Genomic DNA, 25,032 nt, shown 5'->3' with positions numbered 1-25,032 from the left:
TTAGAATAGAGGCTTTGCAATTCCATATTCTTTCTCAAAGTGGTTGAGAGTGGAATTCTGTTTAACCATAGTCCCAGAGTTGTTTTGTTTTTGTTTTGTTTTGTTTTGTGCTTAAACTTGAAACCAGTCACCTTCACACCGAGCTACCTATCCAGACCTTTTTCTTTTTTAATGGTACCAGGGATTGCACTTGGGTCCTTGCCCTTGTGAGGCAGGCACTGAAACCACTAAGCTAAATCCCTGGCCATTTTTGTTTTAAGAGAGTGGGTCTAAATTGCCCAAGCTGGGCTTGAACTTGGATTTCTCCTGTCTCAGCCCTCCTAGAGTGCTGGTATTACAGACATATATTACCACACCCAGCTTGGATTGTTTTTGTTTTGTTTTTTGAGACCATATGTTCAGACTAAAATATGTTCAGGCTGGCCTTGAACTCTGTAATCCTCAAGTCTCAGCCTCCCAAGTGCTGGAATTACAGGCATGTACCACCATGCCTAGCCACACCCTGCTTGTCTGACTACTTTTTTTTTTTTAAGGCAGGATATCACTGTGTATCCCAGGCTGGTTTTGAACTTGTGGTGATCCTCCTGCCTCAGTCTCCTAAAGTGCTGGGATTACAGTGTGAGCCACCATATCCAGCTGTTTGAACACACTCTTAAATTTCTCTTTCCACTCTAAACTACAAAGCTAGACGCTGTCTCAAAACAACAAAATATAGATTAACTCCTATAGCCTTTGGGTAGAGGCTTCAGTTTTTCCCAAAGAGATGCTTCGGACTGCTCATACCTGGTAGGTAACTTGTCTGTATCAAGCCATTCAGTTGAAAGAGCAAAAAGGAAGTCTCTGTGCCTTTTATGACCTACTATCTGGTCACTTCTACTTTTTCCAGCCCATATACAAGTAGAGGGAGAGTAGATTCCACCTCTTTAAAGGACAAGTACGTTATGGGTACCGAAAAATTTGTGACCTAGTTTAAAATCACCACAGGCAAGGGAAAGAGGCATCATTTAACTGTTTAACTTGGAACAGATTTCCGTAAGTGTAGGCAGTGAACACCCTGTGGTAGGATATTTAATATGAGAATTGCCCGCCCGCCGCGTTTTATTCCAATTTTAGCATATGTGTTGCTGAAGTGAACACTGCCCCCCATTGGTTTCAAACATTAAAATATTGAACTTTTGGATTTAAAAAAAAAAACTTTGAAATTTGGTAAAGTTTTACTAGGCTTTATGTTTACATATAGCAGTTGATGAATAATTTTATGTAATAACTACCACCATAGCGTTACATACTATCGTCATGGTAATGAAACTTTAATATGGTTGCTTTAGATTTCCAACTGATACGATACAGCGCTCCAAATGGATCAGGGCTGTCAACCGTGTGGACCCCAGAAGCAAAAAAATTTGGATTCCAGGACCAGGTGCTATACTGTGTTCCAGGCATTTTCAGAAAAGTGACTTTGAGTCCTACGGTGTAAGAAGAAAGCTGAAAAAAGGAGCTGTGCCTTCACTTTCTCTACGCAAGGTACTTAAATCTAGATGCAGACAGGACTAAATTGCACACAGCCTTTTAAAATCATGGCGGTTAACATTGCTGCTAGTATTTACAGAGATGAGAAAATCCCCAGGTTTAAAATAGATATAATAATGGATTTAAATGCCTTAGAAGTTTTTTTAATGTATTTGTAATGTTATCATCCTGTCCTCAAGCTTTTATAAAAAGTATAATCACAAAAATCAACTAGTTAATAATATGAATGGCCTTAGAATTCAGGCTTGTGTTAAATGTGATCCAGTTTTCATAATACTTTGAAGTTATCTTTTTTTTGGCTCCTAATAATGTTACTGATCTTAACCAAAATATGATTAATAACACTGATAAAAGAAAAAGTACATGGAGGGGTGGGGATTTAGCTGAGTAGTTCCGGCGCCTGCCCTGCAAGAACAAGGACCTGAGTTTGATCCCCAGTGCCAAAAAAAAAGAAAAGAAAAAGTACATGGAGAGTGAGATTTCTAGAATGTTCATATTGGTATTGCATTCTTGTTTCCTTTTACTGTGTGCCGTTTTTTTACCTAACCACAATCCTTGAGTGTGGCTTTCTCTTTCAACACAGTCTGTGACAGTTACCTGAGTGGTCTGACCTTATCCTTCCTTACTGCTGTTCACTGGAGTCCCCTTTCAGGATTGTGTTATTTTGTGCCCCCTCCCTCAAAACCTACATAGTTGGTGTTAAATTCAAATTTTGTGTTCCTTTAGCTTCCCATTAATTGATCTGTGCACCTCTTAACTACCCTCAATATAATTTCAAATCATATACTGCTTTTATGCCTTTGTGTACTTTTTTTTGAGACCTAAAACGGCCTAGGCATTCTTCTAGAAGATTTACATAAATTATTTTACTCTATCCTCAAAACAGTCCTCATTTTATAGGTGAGGAGGTAAGGGATTATAGTGTTTAAATTATTAATATTATTTTTTGGTACCTGGGATCAAACTTGGGACCTTGGGCTTGCAAGGCAGACAGCAGAACCAACCAAGCTAAATCCCCAGCCCTATAGCGTTTAAATTAAATGACAGCTAATAAGTAAGAGAACAAGAATTCAAATCCAGTGAGTAATAACTCCAAAGCCCTGTGTCCTTTCCATTAAACCATGTTACTGGCCCTTCAAAGGACTACTCGAAGGGCTTGGGATTTGGTTCAGTGATTCTGCTGCCTGCCTCGCAAGCAGCAAAGGCGGGAGCCGGATCCCCTGTACCAAAAACAAAACAAAGGACTACTCAAAAGGTTCCAGGAAGCTTTACCAAATTACTACCACAACCCCCTGCCTTTTTTGAGCATTGGGAAGTGAATCCCAGAAATTTACCCTGAGCTTCAAACCCCAGTGCTTTTATTTTTGAGGCAGGATTTGCACTAAATTGCTGGAGCAGAACTTGAACTTGAGAGTCTCCTGCTTCAGCCTCTCAGAGTGCTGAGACTGCAAGCATGCAACTCTGCACGCAGCCCTTCTGGTTGTTGGAATCATTTCAGAAACTTTTAGCATCACATTAATACTTCTGGATAGATGCAAGCGAAAGACAACTTTGTATGGTCTTGTAGACTATGCATTTTAAGTGCAGAGTTTATGATCTTTTCTTTCATATCTAACTCTCCAAGACAACCAAGTGAGTGCTTTCTATTCAGTATTTTTATACATAATCTACTAAGGGATGATTTCTAAAATAACCTTAATTTTCTATTTCTGTTACAGGTTCCTCCAGGTGTACATCTTACAGGTAAAGCAAGTCAGAACATCCAAAAACAGCCACTTCTAGATGATTCTGAAGAGGTTGCTACTGAAGACCATAACTACAGTTTAAGAAATCCCTGGACAGTAGGTGCAGAGAAACTGGCTGAGGTGCAACAAATGTTACAAATGTCCCCAAAAAGAATTGTCACTGTAAAAAACTACAGAATGATCAAGAGGAGAAAGGGCTTGCAATTAATTGATGCGCTTGTAGAAGAAAAACTACTTTCTGAAGAAACAGAGTGTCTGCTGCGAGCACAGTTTTCAGGTACTCTCCCAGTGGCCTGTAAGATTTACAAAATGGCTCTTTATTTTTCCAGTAAATCTTTACTTTGACATTGCTTATGAGAACATGCTTTCAGCTGGGAAGGGAAGAATCTCAACATAAGCAAGAATGAAGAGTAACCATCAAAGTCCTTTTGCGATCTCTTGGTCTTCCAGGTATAAAAGCAACAAGTTTAATATTGAAAAAGCAAAGAAATATTTAAACAGTAAAAATAATGCATAATCCCATTATTCAGAAGTGAGATCTTATCCAATTTTCTGTACTTTTCGTTTTGAGCACAATTTTGACCCATGCTACTAGAAATTCTTTATACTTTTAATTGCTACATAATTTATTACCAATATCTTGTAATACAGTGGAGCTAGAAAATTTACAGTTTTTATTTTTTTATTTATTTAATTTATTTATTCATTGGGTTTTCGAGACAGTCTCACTATGTAGTTGAGACTGACCTGGAACTCACTATGTAGCCCAGGTTGGTCTCGAACTCACAGTGATCCTTCTGCCTCAGCCTCCCCAGTGCTGAGTGCTGGGATTACAGGCATGCGCTATCAGGAGGCCGGCTGTTTGTTTATTTTGAAGACAAGATTGTCCCCCTGTAGCTCAGGGCAGGTTCAGACTTACTGTGTTACCCAGCTGGCCTCGAACTCTTACCTCAGTTTTGTTAAGTGCTGGCATTACAGGTGTGTGTGCCCACATCCAGCTCTGCAAAATCTTGGCACTTGGAGATTTTATCAGTCTGAGTTTTTGTTTTGTTTTGTTTTTCCCTGAAATGCACAGTAGAATTTATAGATGGGAGCTCTTCAGGCCCCTGAATGCCTGTTGGGAGAATGATGGGGAATAAAAGAAACAGACACAATACACAATTTTCAATGCAAGACTGGGAGGAAACTACTGAACCTGCTTCCCCTAACTCCTGGGAGGATCCACTTTTATTATTCACAAAGAAGGGCGGGGGAGGGTGTAGAATAGCAAGATTGAGACCAAGTTTAACATCTCAAAGGAAAAAGTCCTTCCTAGAACCTGGATATTTGCATAGTTTATTGTCCTAAGTGGTGTTACCTGGTCTCTGGAGTGCTTTGTTTATGGCTTTCCACACAGCCAGGAACTTCTCTGTTCCTGAGGCAAGTTAATGTCTGACCTTGGGTCTTGGGTGGGGAGGACACCCTGTAATCTGGGGACCTGTAATCTAGCCCCTCACCAATCTATGCATATCATGTCCTAGTTCCCTACAGAATGGAAAGACTATTTAGGTGTCTGTCTACCAGGAAAAGGGACACAAGAATTCCCAGTTTAGTCTTTGATGAAAGAAGCAGATTTTAAACTTATTTTGGGGGGAAACAGAAGCATACCCTGTTCCTAGAACAGAGTCCTTATCTCCAAATGGGGAGACTTTTTCCCCCCTAATAGCAGGCAAGATGGACTACTAAACCTGAATAGCACACTTTTCCCAAAAATATTTCTCATATCTAATTTTCACACTCAGCTAAATAGTAATGAGGAAACAAAAGGGGGAAAAGTCCTTATAACCCAGAGATTTAATTCGGTCTCATTATTTCAGTTTCTTCCTTTCCTCTAAAGATTTCCAGTCCGGCTGCCAGTAAATAAACATGATTCAAGGTGAATTTTTTTTTTTTGTTTCTTTCCTATTGCTATTGAATTATTCAGGGCAGATAGGTCAGGGGCCTTAAGTGGTATTAGCCTCAGGTACAAGGTGACATGAAGTTCGGTCTATATATCCAAATACTGTAGTCCATGTCTTGTGATAGTGGACTTGACTCTGAAGTTGGGTGATTCCGGGTGGTCGCCTTCCCCTTCCCCCCGGTCTGAAAATGTTACTCTTCACATTTCTCATTATAAAAATAATTTCTCTTAACAGATTTTAAATGGGACTTATATAACTGGAAAGAAACAGCTGAGTACTCCACGGAAATGAAACAGTTTGCATGCACGCTATACTTGTGCAGCAGTAAAGTCTATGACTACGTCAGAAAGATTCTTAAGCTGCCTCATGCTTCCATCCTCAGAACGTAAGTGATGCTAAACAAAGCAAATATTTTGTTCTATTTCATTTTTTTACACTGAGTATTAGCACGTTTTCCTCCTTTTAGAAACTTCTAAGTGGTGTTTGCATGTTATCTCAACAGCGATACTTTCACAAACAAGATGAAGATACATTCATTACCTGATACATTTTTACATCTCTGAAATGTTAAAGATGCTATGGGGGGTAAAATTTCAGTTCCGCAATAGTGAAATTTCTGGTGCACTTCACTAATTCTAATGTTACTGTCCTGAAACATCTAGAGCAGTTCCAGTGGTCTGAAACAGCACAGAAATCTGCATTGCTTGTAAGCACCGCATTTGATGTAGTGTAGATACCTGGTTCAGGGACCAGATTTTGATAAATCTTTCAGGATTTCTGGCCGGATACAAATAATACTTATGTATCTCAACATGAAGCAAATAACACAGTGACTTCTTAGTGATGTCTTATAAAATTAATAAATAATTTAAGTTTATAAGTTACCCACTCCCCCCAAAGAGCTTCACACATGCTAGGCAAGTACCTACCATTGAGCTATATCCTTTTATTGTTTAACTCTGAGACAGGGTCTTAACTAAGTTGCTAAGGCTGGCCTCAACCTTATTATCCTATCTCAACCTCTCTAGTAGCTAAGATGCTCCCCACTAACTTTTATACTGTTTTCGCCACTTTCTACAGACTCTTTTAAAAAAAAAATTTTTTTTTTCTTTTAGACAGTGTCTTCTAAACTGCTAATTGCCAAGACTATGCTTGAATTTGTGATCCTCCTGCCTCAGCCTCCTAGCGTGCTAGGATTACAGGCATGTACTACCAAACTTGATTACAGATAAGTTTTAATAGCTGCATAATATCAGGTAGTCCTTCCCTTCTTAACCCTTCCCCAGCCTTTGGACATTTATATTGTTTTCCATTTTTTTGGTTATGCTTGCTACTTCCTGTTTTGAGAGGAGTATATGGGTATAAGATTACTCTTTCATAAGTATTATACTTTTTTATAGTATCCATCTGCTAAGCATGAGATGTTTTGATAGAAACGACATTGATATTTTTCCTATACTTTTGGTCTATCTTCTTCTGCACTAAAGTATTACTGGTTTTTCGCTATGGTTTATGTAAAGGCTTCTTGGTCTTTATTTTCCCAGGATTTTCTTCATTTCCCAAAGTTCTCTGTCAATTTCTAGCTAGATAAAAACTTGGCTGCAAAATCGAACTCACACTTGTCTCTTCTCATGTTTGCTTTGTAATCTCTGTTGTACTATTATGTTCTGGTTTAAGATTCCAGTATTCACATGGTTGTTTATTTCTTTGGGCACTTTGGTTGTAGCTAAGGTACACTTTTAAGATTACAGTAATATATGCTTATTATAAAATATTCAAGTAATATGTAAGTATACTAATACGAAAGATGAAAAACAAACATTTTGGGGGGGGTATAGAGAATCGAACTCGGGCCCTTGCACGTGCAAGGCAGGCAGCGGAACCACTGAGCTAAATCCTTGTCTGAAAAACACTTTTTGTTTGTTTGTTTGTTTGTTTGTTGTCTTTTGTTTTGAGACAGGGTCTCACTAGTAGTTGACACTGCCCTGGAACTCACTATGTAGCCCAGACTTGTCTGGAACTCACAGTGATCCTCCTGCCTCAGCCTCCCTAGTGCTGGGATTACAGGCGTGCACCACCATGCCCAGTTGAAAAACATTTTTAACCTTTTCCTTCCCCTGCTTCCACAGGGTAACTCCTATGAGCAGCATGGTATATATTGCATGCTCCAGACTTTGATGCTGAGGGTAGAATCCAGTGATTTGTGCATGCTAGGCAAGCACTCTACCACTAAGTTGTATCCCTAGCTCCAGGCTTTTTGACCTGTTCAGCTATCAAGAAAATTTTGTTTGATATCCAGATATTATTATATATTAAGGATACCGAGATTTTAGCCAAAAAAATCTGAATGGTCAAACACACTTGTTTTTTAGTTATAACCCATTTTTTTGGTACTGGGGATTGACCTCAGGTCCTTGAGCCTGTGAGGCAGGCAGCAGAACCACTGAGCTAAATCCCTGGCCCTTAGATCTGCTTTTAACACAGCTATACTTAGGTGTTAGATCTGTATAATCACATTTGATAATTATTTATTAAATAAATATTTATTGATCAGCAGCAGCCAGTGAGGCAGGAGGAAAACGAGGAGACTGTGATGGCCTGGAAGCCAAGTATAGAAAGTTTTTCAAGGAGGGAATAGTCCAGTCTGTCAAATGCTGCTGGGAGATCAGGTAAGATGAGGACCGAAAATTGACCCTTGGGTTATGCAAGGTGGAGGTCTTTGATGAACTTGACAAAAGCAGTTACAGTGGAGCGTGAAGAGGTAAACCTGGCTGATGGAGTCAAGACATCAGAAATTGAAAAAACAAAAAAGTAATTATAGGCTCTTTGAGGCCATTTTCCTATGAAAGACAGCAGGAAAATGGGTCTCTAGGTAGGTAGAAGGAAGGGTGTTTGATTTGGCAGGTGTTCAGCATGTTTGCTCGCTCACGAGAATGATTGAGTACTTCTATTTTCTCAATAAAATAAAGCTTATTAGTAGAGTTGAGGGAAGCATCAGAAGTTTGAAGACAAAGGAGGAAATACACACAATCAGCTCAGAGACCAGAGAAATAAGTTACGCAAAAATGTAGTGCCAAATTTGTGGTAAAAATTGTTAAACAGATGGCTATTTGGTGATGACAGACCAAGCTTAAACTGTTATTTGGTTTGGTTAGGTAATTACCTCACTAATTCTAATTGCCATACATCTTTAATTCTTAGGTGCATCTAACACCTGAGTTTTTTTTTGTACTGATGTTAGATCCTTTTTCAGTTCTCTCAGTTCTTTTTTGACTACAACTTAGAATTTGCTTTTTGAACTTTCAGGGCTTTGGTTACTAAAATGGCGTGCTTTCACAAGTGCTGTGAAGTCATGTAATAATGTCAGTTTTCCTAATTTTATGTAATAATGATGCAGTTAGTATGGTCTTGGTCATAGAAAAAGCCTGCGCAGTTGTTACTTGTATTTCCTGTTACACAGCTTCTGTGTGTTCACTGCAGGTAAATTAACTTCCTCTACGGGTGATGACCGTGAGAGAAAGCACTTCCTGTAGAGGAAGTTTGGTACCCTCAGTATAATGGGGTCTACCTTGCTTCCAGGCTGTTTTAAGTCACCCAGCTGATCATTCCATGACAAAGCTACTAGATGGTAGTTACATTAAAAATCATGTTGAGGATAGACAGTGGTGCACACCTGTAATCCCAGCACTCAGGAGGCTGAGGCACAAGGATCACTGTGAGTTTGAGACCAGCCTGGGCTCCATAGTGAGTTCCAGGTCAGTCTCAACTACATAGTGAGACCCTGTCTGGGGGGGAAAAAGAAAAAGATCATGTTGAGGGCTGGGAATTTAGTACAGTGGCACCATGCCTGCCTCATAAGTGCAAGGTCCTGATTTCAATCCCCAGTACCCAAACAATGGAAAGAATGTTGTTGACTGTAAAGTCAAATTGGTATGAGCTCTCTGAAGGATGGTTTGGGACTTTATGAGCTTTAAATTGGCCCACTCAATTATGTGCACCTGAAATCCAAAATTTGTTTTGAATTTCTTATGAAAGTTTAGTTCATTTATCCGAAAACATGCACATGTAAATTTACCTCTGCTTGGGCTGGGGATTTAGTTCAGTGGTTCTGCCACCTGCCTCTCCAAGCGCGAGGTCCCAAATTCGATTCCTGGTACCAAAAAAACACAACGCACACACAATTTACCTCTGCTTTCTGTTCCTAGGAATTAGGTGCATAGCGTAAGTGTGTGTCAATGTGAGCATACAGGTGTACACACACACCATGGCACTGCTTATGTGTGAAAATGTGAAACCTAAATATCCTTCAGTGTGGTTTGGTTAAATTATTTATGGTTTAACTATAATAAACTGTACATATTGAAAATGTTTCTATATAGCTTTATAATTAAGGACATTTAAAAGCATATCTGTTCTAGGTGTGGTGGCGTATGCTTGTAACCCCAGCATTCAGGAGGCTGAGGCAGGAGGGATCACGGCAGTTCAAGGCAATCTTGGTCTGCATAGTGAGCTCAAGGCCAGACTAAAATACGTAGCAAGGCCCTGTCTTTTAAAAGAAATTTTTTTTTTTTTAGATTAAAACCTTACAGAGGCATTATGTAGTTTTTAAGTTTCATTACATACTTTTTGGATATGAGACATTTGCACATCTGGTGTTCATTTGAGAATCCTAATATTAAAAAATTACTGTACAGGTACATGTAGATTTTTTTCCTAGTAGTGCTAGAGATGGAACCTAGGGCTTTCACACTAAGCTTCATCCCAGCCCTTTTTATTTTGCAATAGGTTCTCGGTAAGTTGCCCAAGTTGGGCATGAATTTGTGATCCTTCTGCTTTGGCCTCTCAGAGTGCTGGAACTACAGGCATGCACCACTATGTTTGGCTAAATTTTAAGCAAAATATCTCAGTTCACAAATGATTTGGTTTGCAAACAAAAGCCTTGAGCAAAATTTTGCTTCAGTTCACAAACTGCATTGGGTGACAACAAACATGACCATAGCCCTCTTCCCCAAAATTGTAAAACAAATTAAGTTTGCAAACCAAGGTACCACTGTACAATACTTGGGAGTTTTTAACATACTGGAGAGCTGTAATACCACTGTCCTGTTTTCTCATTGTCTTACTATTAGAGTCTTAGTTTAAATTACAAACAACTGATGCTTTTGTCAAAAATAAGCTACTTACAATTTATGTCTTTTGGCATCAGATAAATGTATTTCAGAACCATTTGGAGCCAGAGATTTTAGCTCAGTGTTACGTCTGCCTGCCTTACAAGCACAAGTCCTGAGTTCTGTCCCCAATAGCAAAAGAAAAAAAACCATTAGTGCATGAAATCAGTTTTAGTGTATCATAGTTGCCATTGAAGAGTAACATGTATGTATATTTTGTATGTGAAAGTGCATGATATATAGAAAAGGTGAATTTTATTTGTGAAATGTAGATTACAACTGAAATATTTACAAAAGCCCTAAAAATGTAAAAAAAGAAATGTGAATGATTTATTTCAGTTATAGATGAACACCTCAGTCTCTACTTCCAAATGAATCTACTGTAATCTTTTTTTGTTGTTGTTTGTTTGTTTTAGACAGGGTCTTGCTATGTAGTCCAGGCTGGCCTCAGACTCAAGGCAGTCCTCCTGCCCCAGCCTCCAAAGTGTTGGGATTACAGGCATGTGGCACCACACACCTGAGTGTAACCTTATTCTATTTATTTATTGTTTGTTTGTTTGTTTATTGGTACCGGGGATTGAGGGGTCCTTGCGCTTGCAAGGCAGGCCACCAAACCGCCGAGCTAAATCCCTGGCCCTATGTAACCTTGTTGTAGAAGATCGCAGAATGGCTGTTTTTGCTGGGCGTGGTCAGCACTTGACTGAGTCATGTGGATCACCATGAGTTCCAAGCCAGCCCGGGTTACATAGTGAGTTCAAGGCCAGCCTAAACTACATAGCAAGATCCTGTTTTAAAATATATATACAGGCAGCGGTGCTGCAACCTGCCTCCCAAGCACAAGGTTCCAAGTTCAATCTCCAGTGCTATGTATATAGCTGTTTTCTTTCTCTGGATGTACAACAAATTAAAAGGAGCAAATTAGAAGTAAGAAGGGGGGAAAAAATCAAGAAGCATTCTGAAAATAGTAACAGTAATAACAGAAAAGATACTTGGAAGTCCAGAACATCAGGTGTGCTAGGAAGAGCTCCTGAGGTGATAGTGCAAAATGTATTATGTAAAGATGAGAAAATGAAGAGTCCTTAACAGCCACCAAGGTTTCCTTTGAGGCTAGGACTGAAAAACACATTGAAGCCCTGGCTGTGAGGAAGCTGGGTTCCATCCCACATTCGTTCCTAGAAGCACAACAGAGGCCAAGTCACTTACCCTGACTCTCTGTGCCAGTTTCCTAGCCTATAAAATGTGAATGGACTAGAAGCTCTCAAGGGTTCCCACCTATTCAGTAGTTTTCTCCTTTAAGTGGATTTACAGGTAAGACTGCTTTGGGATCTGTGTCTTGAAAGGATGAATTAGAACAAACTCGGGTGTTGGTTTGTATACATTTTTTTTGAGACAAGGTCTGGCTGTGTAGTGTAGGCTGGCCTCGAATTCACTGCAGTCCTGCTGTAGTCTCCTAAGTGTTTGGGTTACAGGCCCACACCTCCGTGCCCAGCAGGATTTGTATACTTTTAAAGAATGAGAAATTTTAAATTATGTTGTATATTATTTTAAAATACTGTTTCTAGACTTATTCTTGTTTCATTACTGAATGTATCCTTGAAAATGTGCCTTGGATATTTACAGTGGCTTTATGTCTACAGGGACTTGAGGCTACTGTAATCCATTTAAGGTATTTCCCTTTTCATCTTTTTTATCTTTATATTTCTTCATTTGTGCCTTATACTTTTTCACTTTTCATGTTTTCCAGTTGGCTGTCCAAATGCAAGTCCAGTCCAGGCTTCAATAGCAACATTTTTTCTTTCCTCCAACAAAAAGTAGAGAGTGGAGACCAGCGCTATCAGTATTGCTCATTGATAATAAAAGGCATACCTCTCAAGCAGCAGCTCCAGTGGGATCCCAGCAGCCAGAGTCTGCAAGGGTTTATGGACTTTGGTCTTGGGAAACTTGATGCCGATGAAACGCCACTGGCCGCAGAAACTGTTCTGTTAATGGCAGTGGGTATTTTTGGTCATTGGAGAGTGCCTCTTGGTTACTTTTTTGTAAACCGAGCATGTGGATACTTGCAAGCTCAGTTGCTTCGTCTGACTATTGGCAAACTGAGTGATGTAGGGATGACCGTCCTGGCTGTTACATCTGATGCTACAGCTCACAGTGTCCAAATGGCTAAAGCCTTGGGAATACATATGGACGGAGAGAACATCAAATGCACGTTCCAGCATCCTTCGTCTTCTAGCCAACAGATCGCATACTTCTTTGATTCTTGCCACTTGCTGAAGTTAATAAGAAATGCATTTCAGAGCTATCAAAGCATTCAGTTCATTAATGGAGCAGCACATTGGCAGCACCTTGTAGAGTTGGCCCTACTAGGTGAACAGGAATTAGCACGTATGCAAGGAATCTCAAGTAAACTCGCAAACTTGAAAAATCATGTACTGAAAATGAATTGTGCTGCCCAACTCTTTAGTGAGAATGTAGCCATTGCATTGGAATATTTGCTGTCATTAGGTCTGCCTCCTTTTCAAAACTGTATCGGTACCATTCATTTTTTACGCTTAATTAGCAATCTGTTTGACATTTTTAATGGTAGGAACTGTTACGGAAAGGGATTTAAGAGACCCCTATTGCCTGAAACTTTTAGTGAAATAAATCATGTATTAATTGAAGCCAAGACTATTTTTCTTACACTGTCTGACAATAGCAATAATCAGATCATTAAAGGTAAACGAAAACTAGGATTTCTGGGATTTTTGCTTAACGGGGAGAGCCTAAAATGGCTCTACCAAAATTATGTTTCTCCAAAGGTTGTGCCTTTTTCATATCTTCTGACGTACAAGTTCAGTCAGGACCATGTAGAGTTCTTTCTAAATACGCTTAGGCAAATGTTGGTAACCAGTTCTAGCCTTACCTGCATGGCTTTCCAGAAAGCGTACCATAACTTGGAGAGCAGATACAGATTTCAAGATGAAGTTTTCCTAAGTGAAGTAAGCATCTTTGACATTTCAATTGCTCAGAGGAAAGATCTGGCCCTTCGGACAGTTGAACGTCAGTATGGTGGCAGTGTCATAAATTCTCTCTTTCACAAAGAGGATATTTGCCATGACTGGTCTGATTGCTCCCTCAGCGAGGCCTTACTAGACCTGTCAGAGCACAGGCAAAGGCTCATCTACTGTGCTGGGTACGTTGCAGATAGGTTGTCAGTTCTTTTGCTGTGTGAAGACTGCATCGGTGCACTGTATGCGTCGGATCCCAAGGCCCCCAAAACTGGGTCACTATTATGTGTTAAAAAGAAAAATGGGTTTCATTTGCCTTCAGAAAGCCTCTGTAGGGTCATTCATATTTGTGACCAAGTTGTAAGAACTCATTCAAGAAAGGCGATTTTTGAACTAGTTCCTGAACAGAGGGAACTGTTTCTTCAACAGAAAATACTCCATGAGCTTTCTGGGCACTCTTACCTTTTCGTAGATTTAGATGAGCATCTTTTTGATGGAGAAGTGTGTGCCATCAACCACTTTGTAAAGTTGCTAAAGGAGATAATAATCTGTTTCTTAAATATGAGAGCTAATGACGTAGCTCAGTACTCCTTAAGGCATCATTCAGAAAGACTTGAAATGAAAGCTTCGCCAAGGAAACACTGGTCATTTTTACAGGATTATGGATGTTCCAAGTTTCACCAATACCAATAAATCCGGGCCTTTACTCCATAACAGTGGGTATCCATTCAAATGAGAAACCTAAAATATGTTCACATTTTTATTAAAGCTCACTTTATCACATTTTATAAATTGATTGTTCTGCACAGTGGACAATTTTGGAATTCTGATTTAATGCATATCATAAAATGTGCTCATGTGGACTGCAAGGTTTCTGAATTTTCTAAACTGTAGGAAGTAGTTAAGTGTAGTATTAGACCACCACCAAAACGCTACCTTAAAAGTTCTGTAAAATTGATTCATGTGACTGAAAAACTTGGAGACCCCCAAGCACCAAGTCCTTTTACAAACAGACTGTATTTCCTAAAGTAGCTTTTGTTTACAGTTCTTAAGTACACTGAGTGCCTCATATGGTAGTGCACACTTGTAATCCCAGCACTGGAAAGCTGAGGCAGGAGGATCACCATGAGTTTGAGTCCAGCCTGGGCTACATAGTTAGACCCAGTGTCCAAAAAATTTTTTTTTTCTTAAATATGAAAGTTAAATAGTAGTTTGAACATTAGATAAAGCAAAATATCAATTATAAAAATCCCCATGTCCCAGAGTTCCTTCAAATAAAAGTACTTCGTTAGGCAGAAGGTAAGTACAGAAGCCATGAGATTGTTCTGTTTTGTAGCTAGGCTAGGATAGTCTGGGAGGAACAAAGATGACATGATTTTCACTATGCCAAGGCCCCAAGCTCAGAAATACTTTTTTCTTCTGTGGTGCTGGGGATTGAACCCAGGGCCTTGCACATGCTAGGGAAGTACGCACAACCATTAATCTGTACCCCTAACTGAACATGCTTTTGAATAATTGATGCTGAATCTTTTATTTTTAAGGTTGAGGTCTTGGTGTGTAATCCAGGCTGGCCTTAAACTTGCTTGTAACCAAGATGGGCCTGAACTCCGTATCCTCCTGTCTCGGCCTTAGTAGTGCTGGGATTTCACAGAGTGAATAGTTGACTCCTGTTGGAGCAGCTCAGGGTTCAGAAATGGGGAGGAGAAGCCTTTGAACTCCTGAAGTGTTTGCAGGGAAACGAAAATAATGAGATGCTTAGCATTGAATGAATAATGAAATACCATGGCTTGCGATTAATACGGATGGATGAGGTGGACAATTGACAGTGGACATGAAAAATCGTATAGAATGGATTTTTCCAGAAGTTGAGTTTAAATCTGAAGGTGGAAGCTCACTAAATTTCTCCATCCTCTCACACCTGCATTTGGAAAGATAAATAGACAAGCATATTGGTACATTTGCCTTCACTAAGGGGAGTATGCTAAGCAATGAGAAGAAACAGGATGTTGTGTTTTTGTCGTTTAATGAATGTCCAGAAGTACAGTTAACCCTCATATGAAAACGTAAGCTGGGGGTGCAGCTCAGTGGTGGAGCACGTGCCGAGCCTGTGTACGGCCCTGGATGCCATCCCCGGTATCACAAAAACAATAAAATACTCACAATTGCAAAAAAATGATTGTTGAAATAAAAACTGTATTAATTGAAGCTCCTATTTTAATACAGCTGTTTTTTCTACCTCAAAGGCTTATATTTTGAAGTGTAATCAGTGTTGTACTACATTTTGCACAAGACCTACTGAGAAGTATGAATATTGTGCAGTATTTGTAAATCCCCGCCTTTAACTTATTGTTTACATAAGTCTGCATTTTGTACCCGATCTTTATTTAAAGCAAGCTGCATATGTATGGTGTCTATTCTTTGCTGTTATGCTGGACTAGTGGACTAATGTAGTCTGTGTTTGAAGAATTTGATGTCTTTCCATTTTTAAGTGCTGCATCAGTTGGGCAGATGAACACTGAAAATGAGACTGTTGCCATCACTGCCTTTAGCCCAGGTAGTTGTTCTTGTAGTTAGGAAAGAGTTCAAGGTCTTCTATCAGATTTACCTGGTATGGTAGACTTTAAAGTGAAATTATTCATTCAGACATGGTTAGCATAATTGGTTATAATTTTTATCCTTTACTATTTTTTTTTGTTTCTTCCTTGCAAGCACAAGGACCCAAATTCAATCCCTATCCTTTCAAATTCAAGTCAACTATCCTTTCTAGTTTTGTTTTTGTTTTCTTGTTTTATTTGTTTCTTTTCTTCAGAAACATTATCTAGAAATTTGTACATCCTACTTTTCAACAAATAGTCCTGGGTCAACTGGATATCCACATGCCAAACAATTAAAAATTAAGAGACCTAGATATAAAATTTAGAAGTTCATAGAGTAAAAAATTAGAGATATGGATTAAGTGTTGATTTCTTAGTTAAGACATCAAAAGCATAAGGAACAAAAAATAAATTAGACTGCTGAAAATTTAAAACCTGTGATTCAAGCCAGGAATTTAGCTCAGTGGTGCCACTGCCTGCCTCGCAAGCCCAAGGTCCCAAATTTGATTCCCCGGAACAAAAAAAAAAAAACAATGGTTCAAAACTATATCAAGGACAGGGCTAGGGATTTGGAAAACAGCCACAATGAGACCCCCAAAGGAAAAAAAAAAAAAACAATGGTTCAAAACTATATCAAGGACAGGGCTAGGGATTTGGCTTTGGTTCTGCAGCCTGCCTGGCAAGTACAAGGGCCAGAGTTCTATCCCCGGCACCCCCCAAAGGAAGTGAGATATTCCATTGAGTGAAAGGAAAAACTTGCAGATCATTTATTTCATAGATATGATTCTACAATATACAAAGATTTAGAACTCAATAAAAAATAAGGTTAAAAACCTGAAGACGTTACCAAAGGACATAGTCACATATCCTTAAAATATGAATATATGGTTATCAGCTGACCAGGGAATGGAAATGAAATCAAAGTAATGACAGGGAAAACTTTTATAAGTAGCAAAAACCTATGGAGAGTTACAGTGTAAAATGGCTTCTGCTGTCTTTAACAGCGGTTTGTTTTGTTTAGCTCAGAACTAATAGGCACCAAAGGCACTGATTGCTGACTGAGGCTTTTGGTCTTACCCTGAGATAACTGGGGCATCAAGGTCTTCAGCTCCAAAGAGACTGGAGCCACCTGATCGTAAAAGTGTCTGATAAAAGAACCCACTGCTGACATTTGCTCCCCCGACCCTGAACACCCCCTTCCTATGGACTAGAATAGGTAAGTAGGTGAATCTTAAAGGTAAACTCCCCCACTGCAAAGAACTGTTTCATCTGGGTTAAAAGTTTACCCTGGGACCGCGATGTGAACTGTGAGAATGGAATGTAACCACCCAAATGAAGTCAAGGCTGTGAAAGCCTATAAAAGGAGGAGTTGTAACCCAGTGCGTCGTCATTCTAGGCACAGCTTATGTGTGATCGGCCCCCATCGGTGGAGTAAACTTTTGTTATCTTACTTCCATTCTACTGCCTCTCTGTGTCACTCGGCTGAGTGAGTTTTGTATTCCTCATTTCTGGTCGTTGGGGGCTTCCTGTGCTGGCAGCAGCTATCTGAGCAGTGCATACAGAACATGCAGTAACAGCAAGGCTGGAGCAGCTGGACGTGAACACACTAAGCCTCCATCTTCCTTCCATCTGTCTGACTTGTGTTTTAAAGAATATTTGGATTTCAGAGTCCTGGGATCTCTTTGTGTGTCTAATTCTGTTTCTGTCTCTCATTGGCTGTGTGACCTTGGATAAAGTCAACTATCCTTTCTAGTTTTGTTTTGGGTACTAGGGATTGAATTTGGGTCCTTGTGCTTGCAAGGAAGGCTTTGGCACCACTGAGCTAAATCCCCAGCCCTTTCTGGGTGTTTGTTGATTGGCTCATCCATGATTGAGGGATCTTGATTAGAAAATGTTCTGTGAAATATTTATGAAAACAGACTAGGCGGCCTTCTCTGTACACAAGAAAGATGTGGATTGTGCCTGCTCCACTCCACTCTCTGGCTGGGGCCTCATTAGCCCATCAGTCAGTGAGGAGGTTGGTCGTAATCTGCATTCCCCAAACTGCTGTCTGGTTCTGTGAGGTCTACAATAAAAGAGACCATGGTCCAGGGATTTGGCTCAGTGGTTTCACTGCCTGCCTTGCAAGCACAAGGTCCTGAGTTCAATTCCCTGGTACCCCCCCACCCCCAAAAAAGGACCCTGAGCTAAACAGTTTTTTTGTTTTTTTTGTTTGTTTTTGCTGCAGTCCTTCTCAGGGCTTTTAGTGCATGAGTGTGCCTTGTGGCTTCTCTATGGGGATGCAGGTAGCTACATTTGACAATGGAAACCTTTTTTTCTATACCAGAAGAGATTCGGTGCCATGTATACCACTCAGCACAGATTGGGACATTTCCTGCACCTCCCTTAGCCTCATTTCCTTCCCTATAGAAAAGGAATTATGATAGCACCTGCCTCCTACCCTTGCTGGAACAGTTAAATAGGGACTGGAAACAGACCTGTTGCACATAGTCAGTGCTCAGTAAATGCTGGTAGCCAACATTAAGGGCAAGGTCCTACCTTTGCAGTTCTGACACACTCTGCTTCAATGTAGGGTATAATGAAACCCCAAAGCATGAGGCTTCCCAAGCAGAAAGACCAAGCCTGCAGGCAGAAAGGGAGAGCAAGATCCTTCTGAGTTGCCCGTGTGCAGGGCCTCGCACCAGCCATCACATGGGGAGCGTGGTAAATGCTAAGCCCTCCCGCCCGGGCTCGGGAGACCCTGTGGGAATTGTAGAGGCTGCCCCGAGGCAGGATGTGGAGTCCGTGTTGCTTTGTGGGCACCACACTGGGATGAGGTTCGAGTGTCCTCACAGGTCCACATGTTCGAGGCTTTGCCCCCAGGCTGGAGGCTTTGGGGTGCAGTCTTTAAGAGCAGAACTGGTAGCAGGCCCTGGGCCATGGGGGTACACCTCAGGGAGGGGTCTCCCGGTGGGCCCTGGCAGACGTGGTTATCAAGGAGCAAGCCCGGCCTCTCTGCTGGCCATCTCCTCCTTGGAGATGTGTCTGCTTGCTCCCAAGCATGCTCCCGCCATGCTGTGACACCTTCCACTGCCTTCCCGCCTCTAAAACTCACACTGAATAAACTTGACAGCTAAGTTAGCCTGCCCCTGGTGTTTTGTTGTAATGGCAAAACACTTCTACTCCAATGATCAATAGAATTTGCCCTGGATATAGTGATCCTTGGCCACCTGTGTGTGACAAGCTGGGGGAGCCAGCTTTGACAGGGAGGGATGACTTGGAAAAGGGTAGGAAGGGCAGGGCCACCAAGGAACAGCACTGGTGATGGCTCAGAGGCTGCAGGGTCAGGGGAGTGGGGGTGCGGTGGTGAGGAAAAATCAGGAGAGGAGGCTGGGAGGCAGAGCCATCAGGAGAGCAGGACTTTCTTCAAGTCGGGGGAGACACATCATCAACCTGACTTCCCATTCCCCCAGATTAAAACTGAAACTGCTTTCCTGTATTAGAGACCCTTGCAGTTGGTCGAGATCTCCTGCTCAGCACTATAATGCATGGTGAGAACGAAGACTTAGAGAGAGAACTAGAGACAGGGAGCTCAGATGGCTAGTGTCTGAGCAAGCAAAGACCTGAACAGGGCTGGGGATTTAGCTCAGTGGTTCTGCCTGCCTCGCAAGTGCAAGGACCCGAGTTCGATTCCAGTACCAAAAAAAAGACCCTGAACAGCCAGAATTGTCGCTATTTACTGGTGACACAGTAATTGTTTAGTTGGGGTAAGGGGGCTCTGTGTGGTGGCTAGGGATATGTTACTTGACACAGGCAAGGCTTGTAAGAGAAGAAACAAAGCATTCTTTTTTATTTGTTTCTGTTTTTGTGGTACCAGGGATCAAACTCCGGCCCTTGTGCTTGCAAGGCAGGCAGCAGAACCACTGAACCAAATCCTGGGCCCCAGAAACAAAGCATTCTTGATTTGGGAAATGGAATTTGGGTGCAAATCACTCTGCCCTTGGCTGCCATGTTACCTAGTCGTGTAGGCTTTGGTCGGACTTATTTATTTATTTTGTACCGGGGATCAAACTTGGGTCCTTGCTCTTGCAAGCCAGGTGGTGGAACCACTGAGATAAATCCCTGGCCCTCAGATGTACTTATTAAACTAAGCCAATTGTGTGATTAACTCTTTATAGCCTGCACTGCTTACAGACTGCTTTGGGCATATTCAACAGGGTGGTCTCCCACTTTCCTGTACTTTTCAAAACTGTTTTTGGTACTGGGACTTGAACTCAGGACTTTGTGCTTGCCAGGCAGGTGGGGTGCCCTGAACTACATTCCTGGCCCTAGTTTTCAAAAGTTTGACAATGAACATGTACAGATTTCCTAAGAAAAGAATGTTACTTTTGAAAATAAGGGGACATGGAGGGGAGGCCATGGCTGAGAAAATGGCAGATGGAAAGGCAGGAGAGGCGAAGCCTGAGAAGACGGAGCAAGATGGAGCCACCAGAGTAATGGATGGGAAAGTTTCGGCTGCAGTGCTGAGAAGTGATCCGCTAAGGAAGCTGCAGACCTCCAACAAAGCCTATAAAGACCTCCAAGTTTGGATTTGCCATAGGTGGTCAGACAACAAAGAAAGCATCAGCCACCTCCATCAAACTTGGATCAAGTAAACCTAAAGAAACCATTCCAACTCCTGCTCCCAAAAGCCTTTCAGTAGCAGCAGCTATTAATGTTAAGATGAATTTAGTGAACCAGAGGAAAGGCCTCCAGAAGCAAAGACAAGGATGAAGAATACTGAAAAGGATACACGAACACAAGCCGGACCAAACTCTCAATAAAGGAAAGCATGGATTTTTCTGATAACCAGATGCTGTGGGGATGCAATAAAATTTTATTTTGGAAGTATCTGTGACCAAGACAATTAAATGATGTGTTCTGAGTTAGGGCGTGGAATGGGTGTAAAGTTAAAGGAACAGTTTTTAATCTTTTTTTTTTTTTGGTACCAGGGATTGAACTCAGGTCCTTGCACTTGCAAGGCAGGCAACGGAACCGGAACCACTGAGCTAAATCCCCGGCCCCCAAGTTTCTTTTTAAAAAGATGGTATAAGACTACCTTTGGAGCCACTTTTTCTTTTTTAAGGTTGAGTGGTACACTAATGAGAATTTGAAATTAGAGGTAATTTGTGTTTTATATACAGATTTCAAGACATTTGTTAATTTTGTAGTTTAATGTGATTAGTTTCCAAGGGTTACAAATAATAAAGAAATCAGAAATGGTACCTTTTTAAGAATTACATGGTTTTGGGCCGGCGGATTTAGCGCAGTAGTTCTGCTGCCTGCCTTTTAAGCACAAGATCCCAGGTTTGATCCTCCATACCAAAAAACAAAACAAAGAATTGCAGGTTTTTAGACAAACTATTAGCACATTAAGGGGAAAGCAAAAAATTGCTGTCTGTTTAAAACTGTAAGCAATTACTCCCAAATTAACTCCCTCATTACCTATACTGTCTGGTTCTCAGGAACAGCCTTATGGAGAAAGGGAAAGTACTGCACTGAAAGGAAAATGTTGCTGGACTATTGACTGCAAGCAAATTTAGATAAAATTAAAATAGCTGGGCGTGGCGGTGCACGCCTGTAATCCCAGCACTCTGGAGGCTGAGGCAGGAGGATCACTGTGAGTTTGAGACCAGCCTGGGCTACATAGTGAGTTCCAGTCAGTCTCAACTACATAGTGAGACCTTGTCTCAAAACAAAACAAAACAAAACAAAAAATTAAAATAGATGTTTTTTTTCATTATGGGCATGTTTTGTTGTCATATTGTTAGGTATTGCATTTGATATCAGTGGATACAGATGCATAGCTCTTTTACAAAAAAGTTTAAAAAAAATTTCTTTGTAAAGTACTGAGTATTTGAAATAGCCATTTCGCTTTAATGTCTTGTCTACCTTCATTAGTCTTCAAAGAACAGCCATTTGCTACCGGAGTAAATCAGTATTTTGAATGTGCTTCTCTTGGTTTTTGTTTATTAGCTAGTTCCTGTAAGCATTTCCACCAGAATTTGAGGTAAATCACAAGAAAGCTGTTTCTTTTAAAATACAAACCACCACCAAAAATTTAAGTGTACCATACTGCTTAAGTATTTGGCTGGTTTTTATTTTATTTATTGATTGATTGATTTGGTACCGGGGATCGAACTCAGGTCCCTGTGCTTGCAAAACAGGTGCTGGAACCACTGAGCTAAATCCCCTGACCTGGTTTTTATTTGTTTCACTTTCTTTTTTTTTTGTACTGGGGATCGAACTGGGGTCCTTGTGCTTGTGAGGCAGGTGGCAGAACCACTGAGCTAAATCCCTGGCCCCTTGGTTTTTATTTTTTAAAGGTATAAATAAAAAAATTAATATTGTAGATGAAAAACAACAACAAGCATTTTCTGTAACTTTCTCTACACATTTACGTTAGTAAGTCATTAAATCCAATTTGAATTGAACTCACTACAGAATTTCTTATTAGAACAATTATATCGTTTATTTTAAGTGTATGCATACTGCCCAGTGGCCTCTCAAAGCATATTGTAGGTATTGAAAATAAAAGGAAAGAAAATGCATCTTCAAATGCATTTTATGGAATTGTTCATCACATGTACTGTTAGATTTGTGTTTTGTAGGGTGTTTTGTACTTTTGTATTATATATGGACTTTTTTTAATGTGACAGTTAAACACATCTTTGAAAGCATAGTCACAAACAAAAGGAAAATGATACGATTTCCTTCAGAATTCCTACAATGTTAAACTCAGAGGCAGTTTCAGGCTATTTAATTGCTGTTAATTACTTGTTTTTTATTTATTTTTTTGGTACTGGGGATCGAACTCGGGTCCCTGTGCTTGCGAAGCAGGCAGCAGCACCACTGAGTTAAACCCGCAGCCCTTTTCTGATCTTTTTAAATAGGTAATGTTAGGTAAAAGAGCTGAAAAACCAGGATCAGACCAGGACTACAAGCCTTTACTGTGGGGAGGATCTGCAAGGCTGTCTCTTAAAGCATAATCAGCACAGAGGAACAAGAAGCTTCTTTTTTTTTGTTTTGTTTTTTTCCGAGACAGGGTCTCACTGTGTAGTTGAGACTGACCTGGAACTCACTATGTAGCCCAGGCTGGTCTCGAACTCTCAGCGATCCTTCTACCTCAGCCTCCCAAGTGCTGGGATTACAGGGGTGCACCACCTTGCCCAGCCAAGGAGCTTCTTTTATAGGAGTGAGGTGGGTTTAACCTGAGCTGGGGTAGAGTTGAGTGAAGTAGCATTAAGGCATTGGAGGTGTCTGTGACATAACTAGGAAGGGCTTCTGACATCACTGATTACTGGAGGTAGCGAGTATCAGGTTACGCTTTTGGCGGGAAAAGAGGCATGATGGGAGGAAGTCTGTCCCTTAGTAGGAGAAGCTGTGTTTAACATGGAGGCTGCTAGTCCATGTGGCAGCCTGTTTTAAAATTCAGAGCATTATGGGAAGGAGGCTACTGTTTTATGTAGCAGCCATCTTGAGGCAAGGAAAATCTAACCCTTAAAGTTATTCTTTTATGTTAAAGTTTAGATTAAATCCAAAGTAAAACAATGGAAATGTGTGTGAATCTATTAGTTTTCACACGATTTAATTATATCAAGATAACATGAATTTAACTTTAACTTACTTTTAAGTAGGCAAACTATTCATTTTTGTCCATTTTACTGTTTGTTAAAATAACATCCCTGTCCGACATATTCTTTTCTTGACCCAAATGAAATAATAATCCAAGGTCAAGATGAGGAGAGAAACAACTGAGATGAATGGCTTTACTAAAAACCAATACATTAAAAAAAAAAAATTTTTTTTTTGTCAAACTGAAGAAAAAAAAAAAGAAGAAGAAGGGGAGATAGTCACCTTGCAATCTTACGGAAGATGGGCTGGGCTGGCAAGCAAGAGGCCAATTTGGAGGCAGCTACAGTGAGGAGGGACACAGAAAGCTCTGTCTAGGCTGCGCCCTAAGGACTGCAACCAGTAATTGGCAGGTGTGTGTAGGTACAGGTTCCTAGCAGCCCAAACCAGCACCCAGAACCAGCCTCCCACCCCATGGAAGGCCGGGGATGGGAAGAGGGGAAGGGGCGGGACTTCTGAGGCGTTTGGTTTTGGGGGACAGTGAGTTCTGGAAGCAGCTGGAAGTAGTGGCTGTGTGTGGTGAGAATCCTAACTGCCGCTAAAAGGACCCACATTTGATCCTGGTACCAAAAACAAAAAATAAATAAAACAGACAGCCTAGGGCTGGGGATTTAGCTCAGTGGTTCCGCCGCCTGCCTTCCAAATAAATAAATAAATAAATAAATAAATAAATAAATAAATGGACAACCTTATGTTATGTGAATTTCTCCTCCACTCTAGACAAAGACAAGGTAACCTGTAGATGAATGAAGGCTGTGGAAGGAGGTACCAGAGACTCCTGCAAATGCGTGTTCCTGCGTATTCAGTGGGTATGTCTGTCTTTTACGTTGATTTCTCAAGGCATAGTTCCTATAGTAATATTAAATAATTACAAACTAGAAAATACTTTTTATTTTGATAATACTAACACATTATGATCCTTTCCTTTTTTGGGGGGTACTGGGGATCAAACTCTGGACCTTATGCTTGTGAAGCAGGCAGTGAAACCACTGAGCTACATCCCTGGCCCTTATGGTCCTTTTCTAATTACTGTGATTCTTTTTGTTCATTAGCAAAACTTCAGAATCTCCTGAAAGAATTATTCATGTCCCACAAATAACCAAAAAGTGCCTTGTAATTCAACGGAAAGCACAGGCTGAGTCTCACTTGATGAGGTATGGACCTGCAGGGAATCCTCTGCCTGACCAAGTAAGAGTCATCAGAATTTATTTATTTATTTATTTATTTATTTATTTATTTATTTATTTAGTGTGTGTGTGTGTGTGTGTGTGTGTGTGTGTTTAGTTTATTGGTACTTTTTTTTTTGTGCCAGGGATCAAACTCAGGTCCTTGAGCTTGCGAGGCAGGCAGAGGAACCACTGAACTAAAAATCTCCAGCCCCTTTTTAAGTATACAATACAGTTACATTCATCATTGGG

At 40.6% G+C, this 25,032-nt stretch overlaps 1 protein-coding gene and 1 pseudogene across 1 annotated transcript in view; both read left to right on the top strand.

Moving 5' to 3' along the window:
• Thap9 (THAP domain containing 9) overlaps positions 1 to 14,506 on the top strand; it is a 16,488-nt gene extending 1,982 nt beyond the window's left edge. The window contains exons 2-5 of the mRNA XM_010628947.3: positions 1,329 to 1,524; positions 3,249 to 3,552; positions 5,450 to 5,600; positions 12,128 to 14,506. Of these exons, the coding sequence (XP_010627249.1) occupies positions 1,329 to 1,524; positions 3,249 to 3,552; positions 5,450 to 5,600; positions 12,128 to 14,063 (2,587 nt within the window). The 3' untranslated portion in view covers positions 14,064 to 14,506. The remainder of the gene's footprint in view (positions 1 to 1,328; positions 1,525 to 3,248; positions 3,553 to 5,449; positions 5,601 to 12,127) is intronic.
• A 5,867-nt stretch (positions 14,507 to 20,373) lies between these two features.
• On the top strand, positions 20,374 to 20,853 carry LOC117283902 (annotated as a pseudogene).
• The last annotated feature ends 4,179 nt before the right edge of the window (positions 20,854 to 25,032 follow it).

Source organism: Fukomys damarensis, unplaced genomic scaffold (genome assembly GCF_012274545.1).
Source record: "Fukomys damarensis isolate Sample0158 unplaced genomic scaffold, DMR_v1.0_HiC HiC_scaffold_32, whole genome shotgun sequence".
NCBI lineage: Eukaryota > Metazoa > Chordata > Mammalia > Rodentia > Bathyergidae > Fukomys > Fukomys damarensis.
The sequence above is the reverse complement of the archived record's forward strand: the minus strand, read 5'-3'. Positions and strand labels throughout refer to the sequence as shown.